The sequence below is a fragment of the Hippocampus guttulatus genome, chromosome 8, assembly GCF_054856545.1.
Source record: "Hippocampus guttulatus isolate MCC_2025c chromosome 8, RoL_Hgut_1.0, whole genome shotgun sequence".
NCBI classification, from domain to species: Eukaryota; Metazoa; Chordata; class Actinopteri; order Syngnathiformes; family Syngnathidae; genus Hippocampus; species Hippocampus guttulatus.
Genome location: NC_141268.1, coordinates 14,452,928 through 14,462,531, shown reverse-complemented (window position 1 = coordinate 14,462,531; position 9,604 = coordinate 14,452,928). Strand labels below are relative to the sequence as shown.

Genomic DNA, 9,604 nt, shown 5'->3' with positions numbered 1-9,604 from the left:
TAATATTACGACCTTTAGAAATAAAGCGTTTAAGATGAGTAACCCCTCCGCGGGACGTGGCGAACGCAAGTTACTGGCAGCGGATTGGTCAGAAGGGAGGATGTGGTCTTGTGTGACTGGCTGACTTGTATGTCAGTCTACAGATGCTTTTTCGTTAACACGTTTTGTGGTGGATTTGGTTGAATGGCAATAAACAACATGAATTCTTTCAGGTATTTTGGCTTCATTTAAAAGCACGTCAATTTGGTGTGTTTTTTTTCTTCAAAATAACGTCTTTCGAACAAGACGTATTCCTTTCAATAATTACACACCACCACTGCTGTTTTCAATGCTCATGTCTAAAATAATAAGCTGCATTGGAGTCATTCATTAGTTGTAAAGTTACGCGTACATTCTTATCTGCCAGTTTTCTGATGGCCAAATGCTTGATTTGCGCGCCGTGGAGATGCGCAAGTTACACGGGTTGAGTCCACGCACCGTTCCTTAGCGTCCGCCTCTGTCTACTGGACCACTGAGGAGGAGGAGGGTACATTAAGAGGAGCAACCTCCTTGCAGACAGCCTACAGAGGAATCGGCTGCGATGGGCCTTTAAATTGAGGTGAGACATATTTTTATACATATACACAAGAACATTTGTAATTCCTCTGTCTTGACTGCATGCTTTTGAATCATGTGTGTGTGTCATTAAAGAAAGGTGATTGCATTTTTTTTACCCCCTGCTGTCGTGTTGTTCATGACAGCAAGTAGGCCCGGTGCGGTCGCCCTTAATGTTAACACGGCGCGTGAAATGAAACCTACCAGATTTATATTCTAGAACGCAGCGGTGCACATCTCAAAGCGGACTCTATTGTGTCCATATATGGACAGCATGTCCACTGCCTTTTTCCCCTCCATGTTTGCTTGCTTAATTAAAACAGCCACCGTTTTTCACGCTGTCATTGTTATGAGTTGCTATTGTTTAGCTCCTACATCAGCCCTCAAAACATGAGCGTGTACACACTATAACAGCCTATTTTTATGATCAGCATGCATACATATACTAACCAGGTCAATGTGAGGTGCACCTGCAATCCGAAGTAGATAATAATTTCTCGGGTTTTCTAAATTGTGCATAGGTGTAAATGTGAATGAGAAAGGTTGTTTTCCCACTGGACACCTTCAAAAAATTGGCCTGCAGCTACAAGGCTGATCAAGCTTGTGTCCTATGACCAATCATGAAAACTGCCACTTGTTCAAATGGATGGCTTACCCATGACCATGAGTCAATATTACCACAAGGTGCTTTAGAGAGACCCCATTTCACCCTAAAAAGTTTAGATATTTTTTTAAAGTTCTTCTTTGTATTAAGCAGATGTTACAGGAAGTGGTAATCACTCAAAGTTGAATATTCTATCGATTTCAGACGGCCGTTGTAGCGCCTTGCAGCTGCAAGTTTTAATGTGATGCAACAGCTTTTTATCAGCGCAAAAAGAGTGAATGTTTTATGACCCCTAATTAATTTTTTCCCCCCAGAAGTAGAGAGTGCTGGCTCCACATTTCCTGGTGATTCAGATTTCAACAGAGAAAGCCCTTTTCCTGACTGGATAGATGGATTGTCAGCATGCGCACTTGCATGCAGAATGAAGATGTTGTTGCCAGCGAGGGCAGTTCACTTTTAAGACATTATGATGAGTCGGTTGTCATATTGGTTACTGAGGTCATATTTTACAACATTAGTTGCATTGTGGAGCGTCCAGTACAGATATTTCTGACAGCGGAAATGCGTTCCAGAGGGTTTCACTGCTGGAAAGTGGGAGGAAAGGCTTGACTGAATGTTTTCCTGAAATCATCTGATCCTAGTTGAAGGAAGGAGTGAAAATGGAAAGAAAACAAATTACAAATATTTGCTGTAGTTGATTGTGTTCCCTTTGACCACTTCATCCAGCCTTCTCGAAAGCAACCCAGTCGTGGTTTATTCCTGGTTACAGGATGAGTTGTTTGTCTGTTTAATCGATCTGGTCAAAGCCACACAATTACCACAGCTGCACAATGTTTCCGCTTCCTCTGCCCATGTTTTGCTTTGAGCCTTGTAACATTTTACAAGGTTCAGATTTCATCACACTTGGATTGGTTTATTTCCAATCCATTCATCCATGTCCGTGTATGAAGGCAAAATTAATCCAAACTGTAATTCGCCCAAGTGCTTCTGGACCTAAAGCATGGCACATCACCTACACAGTGTTACTCAATTCCATTTGATCTTATTGCATTGGTGAAGCTTTTTTTTAAATTTATTTATTTTTAATTCATAACTATAATTGTTGCCTGCGTGCCACCTGTGTGAGACGGACCTTGGTGTGCATCCAATATTGAATTTGGATTAATACCACTGAATTGATAGCAAATAATCTCATGGAGTCATTAAAAAAATGAAGGCTAGGCAAATGTATTCATATTGCACATTTCATACACAATGCAACTCAATGTGCTTCACGCAACCGAAAGCACAAAACCAAAAGGAATTTATTAACAGAACAAAATAGCTTGATGAAATTACTTCAAGAGCATGTAGCATAGGTGTCAAACTCAAAAGATTTAAAAGATCAAAGGGATGTGAAAAAAAAAATCCCATCGTTTTTAACCTGAATTGAAAGGCATTTATACAAAGTACTTCGGGCTGTCTTAAATTCTTTTGTCAATTTATTCCATTTGCGTACAGCAGAACAGCTAAATGCTGCTTCACCCTGTTTGCTTTGAAACCTGGACTTCACAAATTGGCCTGAGTCTACAAACTTCAGACTCTTACTGGGTTTATTTATCCATCCATCCATCCATTTTCCAATCCGCTTTATCCTCACAAGGGTCGCGAGGGGTGCTGGAGCCTATCCCAGCCGTCTTCGGGCAGTAGGCGGGGAACACCCTGAACCGGATGGCAGCCAATCGCAGGGCACACAGGGACGAACAATCATCCACGCTCACACTCACACGTAGGGACGATCAGCCTGCCATGCATATTTTTGGAATGTGGGAGGAAATCGGAGTACCCGGAGAAAACCCACGCAGGCCCGGGGAGAACATGCAAATTCCACACAGGAAGGCCAGAGCTGGAATCGAACCTGGTACCTCTGTACTGTGAGGTCGATGCGCTAACCACTGGCCCACCAGGCCCCCTCATTTATTTATTTATTTGTGTATTAATTATTAAATTATCATTTCCATAAAGTATTCAGTATCCACACCGTGCATTCTGCGATTCATAGACAGGGATTCAAGATCAAGCGGGAATTGTCATTGTGCTCATCAGGTTTCAGAATGCGCTCCCTGAGGAAGACAGTGTTGTTTGCAGTCCTGGTGTCAGTGGTTCTGGTACTGGCTCTCATCCACACGTGGCCCACTCGGGCCTACACAACCATAGAGGTCTGGCAGCAACCAGGCCTCCTGGTAGAGAGGCATCTGGAGGACCGTCTCCCGGAACCTCATCCCCAGTTGAGCGCCATCCCCTTTCGTGTGCGCGAAAGTGTGGCAGGGTAAGTAGAACTGGAGCTGTGGTTTGTTTTTGTTTTTTGTTTTTCTTTCCTTCTCCCAAACAAACAATAGTTAGCTCACCTTGTGAATCTGTCTATGTTGACTTTGGCAGCTTGTTGGCACGCAACGGATGCGTGTGTGAGAGCGAAGGGGTGACTCTGCCCTTCTTCCAAATCTTATCGTCACGGGTGTCGGCTCACCAGCTGCACACGGCCTTCCAGGCGGACGAGCTGGAGGAGGTGAAGAAAAGACGGGATAAGGAGTTTAAAAGCCTCCGGAACAGGTCAGAAAAAAATTGAATCTGGTCGGGTGTAGTTGTGTTTTCAAAGGATAGAAAAACGATTTAAAAAAGTGTGCTCTCTCAATTTATTGCGAAACAGTACATAAAGTGAATTACATTGTTATGTCCACAACTAGAGTTATTTTCCAGAAACGTGATTATTTCCACTCAATGACTCATTTCACCAAAATGTTGAGCTGACCCCAAAAAAGTGGACATGCTCCACTGAAAAAGTATTGCATTACTGACACAAATCAAAATAATGACAGTTGTATATTGTGTGTCGGCTATGGCCCTCAGGTTACAGACATCTGCGGATACGCTCATTATCGCAGAGGCAAACAACCCGTTACAGTATCCAACGCAGGGCGTGGAAGTGCGGCCTCTAAAAACAATCATCATCCCAGGTATGGATCAGCACCAAAACTGGTGTGTTGACTGTGATTCTAAAAGCACATCTTCGTTCAATTATGATTTCAGGATTGGCTTTACAGGACCTTCCCAGAGATCATTACTCGGTGAGTAAAAAACATATATATATTTTTTTTTTAACCGTTGACTTATTATTCTATATGTATTTTTTAAAAAATCTAATTGGAGGCATTTGTCACGGTTGCTTTTGCTGCAGATAAATCTCACTGCCACGCTGGGAACGCTCAATGTTGCCGCAGAAGTGGACGGGGTTCAAATTCAAGGTGATGGCGAGATGCACATGACGCTGTCAAGCAGACGCCTCACCAAACTGAACCGACAGCTGCAGTTTGTCACGTACACCAACACGCTGTTCCACCCCAACACAGCGGACACAGGTGAGGCTTTGGCCACATATCCCTTCAGTGAAGTTTGGAGGTCATTGTCATTAATGTTTTTTTTTTTTTTTTAATGGTGTGCATATGCATCATTAACTCTTTCATGCAGCCTGTGACCTGATAACATGATAAGATGTCCACTGTAGTAACCGCTGTCCCTGAAAGGGTTAAAATAATGGAGAAAAAAAATCAATTTTTTTTTAATCTAATAAAATAGATCATAAAAGTTGATTTTTGTGAAATTTGGTACCAAGGTCAAACCAAATTTCAATTTGCATTTTATGAATACTGAGCCATCTGATTTGATTTGTTTTAATTTGAATGCTTATTTTGAACGCGAAACAAGAATCTGCAATTGAGCACTTACAAGAAAGAAGTCCAAATTGATGAAATGCCAACTTTTCTCCGTGTTTTGTTGATTTAAAACTGTATCTATTCAGTATTTTTGTAATAGCAGAAAAAGAAAACATCTTTCTATACAGGGGCAACAGTGGGACACAAAAACGACTTAACTCCTACGGCCAATCAAGTAATCCGATCTGGATTGGGAAATTAATTTCAATTTTTTTTCCCCCCTCAAAAGCTTTATCAAATTAAATGTCAAAGTGATATTTGTTCAGGAAACGGAAGTTCCTTTTTAAATTCGCCTTGTGTTGTGTTTTTCAGTACACTTTGAGACAGAGGGCCATCAAGCCAACTTCATCATCAAGATCCGTCACGGTGTCACGCCCAAACTGTACAACACAGGGAATGAAGGAGGTATGCTTTTGTTTGCTTTGTAAAGTGACCATCAATACTCAGAAAGGCGCCTCTAAATAAAAATTATTATTATTATCATTATTATTATTATGGCACAGAATAATCTGCTGTGTTTTTTCCCCCCCATTAAGTAAACACATTTCACTTTCCGGCATTCTCCCCTGTCGCCAGAGTACAACATCAGCGCTCTGGTTACCATAGCAACCAAGACTTTCCTGCGCTACGACAAGCTTCAGAACCTCATCGACAGCGTGAGGAAATACTACCCGACCGTCACCATTGTCATTGCTGATGACAGTCAAAATCCCCAAAGCATCTCTGGACCATACATCGAACATTACATCATGCCATTTGGAAAGGTGCTCAAACAACACAAACAGCGGTGTCGTGGGAAATGAGTTTAATTACCCAATTAACATCTTTTTTTTTTTCATGTTTTTGTAATGAAAAAAAAACCCTAAATTAATTTTGTACTTTATAAAGACATGCAGTAGTGACCTACCGGTAATTTGCCAGAATGTAAAGAATTTAACCCTTTGGGGACAGCGGTTACTACAGTGGACAGCTTATCATGTTATCAGGTCACAGGCTGCATGAAAGAGTTAATGATGCATATGCACACCATTAAAAAAAAAACATTAATGACAATGAGATCATGGTCAAGGTGAATATCCATGTGGTTGTCTTAAACACACATCATGTACCGTATTGGCCCGAATATAAGGCCCTGATTATAAGACGACTCCCTCTTTTTCAAGACTCAAGTTTGAAAAAAGACTTTTTGAACACCAAATTAATTTTTACACAGAAAATAATAACGTTACATTTGAAACAAATGATTATAACAATATAATTGAGAGAAAAAGCATGTTATTTTGCCTCATTCAAATCTTAATATCTGAAAACTTAAATTTGTAAACTAAAGTGCAATCACATTCGTGTATGAATGGCTTCTGGTTTTTGAAATGTAAATTACATCATACTCAGATGCCGGTTAACCTGGCCGATCTTCGACCCACTTTTCTCCAGATTGTCGCTACGTTTCTCCATTTTCTGTTATCTCTTCTATTATTTTCTTCTCTTTTCTTTCTTACCGCTATTTTTTATTTTTCTTCTTCGTGCTACCGCTATTTTTATTTTTATTCTTCGTGACGGGTTTACTTTGGCCTGGGGAGTGAAGTTCAGCATTCGCTTCAATGATATCTGGCACCATCTAGCGTTGTGAATGGGTATAATGTCTAGACCCCGAATATAAGACGATCCCCACTTTTTCCGTCTTATTTCGATGCAAAAAACACCGTCTTATATTCGGGCCAATACGGTAATTCCCTTTGACAAAGTATACGCGAAACTGTTGCTTGTTGCGAAGTCAGTTGCTTCCCTGCCACGATATAGCGCACGTGTTGCATGTTTCAAAGCATAATTTTTTGGGGTAGGGGCCTGGGGGGGACTCCATAAGTTGGGTCACTCGTTTCTCAAGGCACAATTTTGCCCGATGTTTGATTTCTGGGTGTCAGACTTCAATGTGATGTGTCCTCTAGGGCTGGTTTGCCGGTCGGAACCTGGCCATTTCCCAGGTGACCACCAAGTATGTGCTGTGGGTGGATGATGACTTCATCTTCACCAGCAAGACCAAAGTGGAGAAATTTGTGGATGTTTTAGAGAGGACCACTTTGGACCTGGTGAGCCATTATACATCATAATTACAAACCATTCGCAGCAACTGGCTAACCCGATGAAGGTGCCCCGTCTATGTATTGTATCTACATCTGTACACACAAGTACTTTACTGACCTTTCGCAGAGATGCTAGCAGTTCACCTGCTTGTTTGTTTGTGCGTGCAGGTGGGCGGTGCAGTTCGCGAGGCCACCGGGTATACCACCACCTACAGGCAGACCATATCCATCGAGCCTGGAGAGGGTGATGGGGACTGTTTGCACTTGAGGAGAGGGTTCCATCACGTGATCCAAGGCTTCCCCAACTGCGTGGTGACTGACGGGGTGGTTAACTTCTTCCTGGCTCGGACCGACAAAGTCCAGCAGGTCGGCTTTGACCCGCGCCTCAACAGGGTAGCCCACCTGGGTTAGTACAAAAAAGGCACTTTTTGCTCATAAAAAATAAATAAACCAAACGCAAAAAAAAAAAAAGGCTTCAGTCAGGGATTCAAATAGTTTGTGTGTCAATGTGTTTTTGTTTGCAGAATTTTTCATCGATGGCCTGGGCTCTCTCCATGTGGGCTCTTGCGACAACGTCATTGTCAGTCACGCGAGCAAAATCAAGTTCCCCTGGACCAGCCAATCGGAAAGCGACAAGGCCTACGCCAAGTTTCGTTACCCGCCGGCCTCTTCGGATGCCTCACAAAGCAAACTTGGCCTCCTCTTCTTCAAGAACAGATTTCAGTGTCTGACTCGTGGTGATTAATTTGCTTTTTTTTCCCACACATCCTATCTTGCCAAAGAGGACATGAGGATGCTTTTGCTGACATTTTATTTTTTTGTGTGCCATGGAAAGGATTCAACAAGTATTTATTTACAGTACGTATAAACCAAACAGTGTAAACACAAGTCTGTATGTTTACAAAGAACAATGTGAGTCTTGGCCATATGAGAATTTCAACCCCAAATCCAGACGGTTCCCATTATTGTTATGCCTGGTCAGAGGGGACGCCTCCCACAAAGTGACAATCCTGTAAATACGCAGCGCAGAGGGAGGATCCCCGTTTGTATGGCCACACATAGGACAACTTGCGAATATGTGGCACCTAATATTGTGGCCACTTTGACTTCTGATAGCCTACCCATAACGCTGCATTCCCCCTCGTGAAATATATAAAAAAATATTTTTTATGAATACAAATGACTTCTGCTGTATTTCTTGTGCGTTTCTGATGTCGAAAGTGGCCTTTAAAGGCTGCCCTTGTGTCACTATAATTAATTTTAGAGCGTTTTCAAGCTAGTGCTAAGGTGCCATTGATTGTTTTGTTTTTTTAAATGTCATGGGGTTTTTTTCTGGCTCGAGGCACTGACTGACTGGAACTTTGTTTTCATGTTTGAAGAAGTTACTTTGATTTTTTTTTTAAATCAGCTGAGCTCAATCCAATTTATTTAATTGTCGAAGTATCAGTTTCATATGGAAAACTGAGCAGGTGATACTACAACGGAGTATTCGAGGCATAGTGAAAAAATGATGACGTTCATAAAGTCGTACTGTACAATAAGTACTAATAGCATAAGATTTACATTTCAAGTCAGAGGTGGGCAAAGTTTTGCATACTTCAATCTTTAAATTGGCCCCCTGGACATTTACTGTCATATTTGTTGCATTAATTGGTTCATTGTTAATCCACATCTATTTCTTCAAATATTTTACAGGTAACAGGTAATAATTTCAGGTCAATACTGGATTTATTTCAAGGTATTTCGTAAGACTGCGAATATCGGCCATCAATAATCATAACCAAAAAAAAAAGTCGTCACCCTTGCCAGTAGTTGGCGCTACACTGTGGAGGTATGACACGCCGAATCATCATGTGTATCAGAAAGACAGGTCTTTATTCACAAATAACGGTCATCTTGTTATTTAAAATATTATACACTAAAGGTACCAGTGGTTTTGGTAATCGGTATCGATGAGGACTTTTCATCGCCAGATCAGAATTATTTGCTATATTTTCAGTTATAAGATATGACTTTGCAGTATGTTGGCTATATTACTATACTGATAACTTAATGACTTTATTCTTGCCACTTTTTTTCACTGGATTAATACTCTTTTTTACCATAGAAACGGCGTCGTTATGAATACTCAAGTTTCCAAGTGCTGTGACATGTTACTAATGTATGTGTCCAGGGGAAAAACATCAGTATTAAAACATATGACTGTTGAGGAAAATCAATGGTTTGATTCACATTTTTTTAATCGAATGTGTTTCCCAGTTTTAATGTTAAATTAAATCCATATCATATTGATTATTGAAAAGTGTCCCATATTTTCAACACTTTTGTAATTCTCCACGTTATCCCCACTAGAGGGCAATGTATACTTGGGGTGAGAGTTCTAGCATTATATTAAACAATGCATCCAAGTGGAAATGAAATTAATCCGTTCCAGGGGGTTGCCATCTTAAAGCTTATATAACTGTAAAGTAAACATTAAGGCAATTCATTATTGTGGAAGTGGGAAATGGCTAATCATTTTTAAAATGCATCTTCTACAGGTGAATTACTGTATTTAAATAAAACAAAATTAAATT

The 9,604-nt window shown here is 40.8% G+C and overlaps 1 protein-coding gene across 2 annotated transcripts; it reads left to right on the top strand.

Moving 5' to 3' along the window:
* The first annotated feature begins 476 nt into the window (after positions 1 to 476).
* Positions 477 to 9,243, top strand: b4galnt1b (beta-1,4-N-acetyl-galactosaminyl transferase 1b). Of its 2 annotated transcripts, none has more exons than XM_086118244.1 (11): positions 477 to 598; positions 3,284 to 3,506; positions 3,617 to 3,787; positions 4,085 to 4,191; positions 4,265 to 4,302; positions 4,413 to 4,593; positions 5,260 to 5,352; positions 5,524 to 5,711; positions 6,894 to 7,034; positions 7,197 to 7,434; positions 7,553 to 9,243. In XM_086118244.1, the coding sequence occupies exons 2-11, from the start codon at positions 3,292 to 3,294 to the stop codon at positions 7,771 to 7,773; spliced, it is 1,593 nt and encodes a 530-aa protein (XP_085974370.1). In that variant the 5' UTR covers positions 477 to 598; positions 3,284 to 3,291; the 3' UTR covers positions 7,774 to 9,243. The 2 variants fall into 2 exon arrangements, with proteins under 2 accessions (XP_085974370.1, XP_085974371.1); XM_086118245.1 differs by having other exon boundaries at positions 570 to 598; positions 2,841 to 3,506.
* Positions 9,244 to 9,604: the final 361 nt, after the last annotated feature.

Bases quoted from the DNA above. Each gene is read 5' to 3' on its own strand.
- b4galnt1b (XM_086118244.1), top strand. From the start codon at position 3,292: ATGCGCTCCCTGAGGAAGACAGTGTTGTTTGCAGTCCTGGTGTCAGTG. The intron at 4,303-4,412 runs GTGAGTAAAAAA...CTTTTGCTGCAG, and splicing joins TTCCCAGAGATCATTACTCG to ATAAATCTCACTGCCACGCT. The intron at 7,435-7,552 runs GTTAGTACAAAA...TTTTGTTTGCAG, and splicing joins CAACAGGGTAGCCCACCTGG to AATTTTTCATCGATGGCCTG.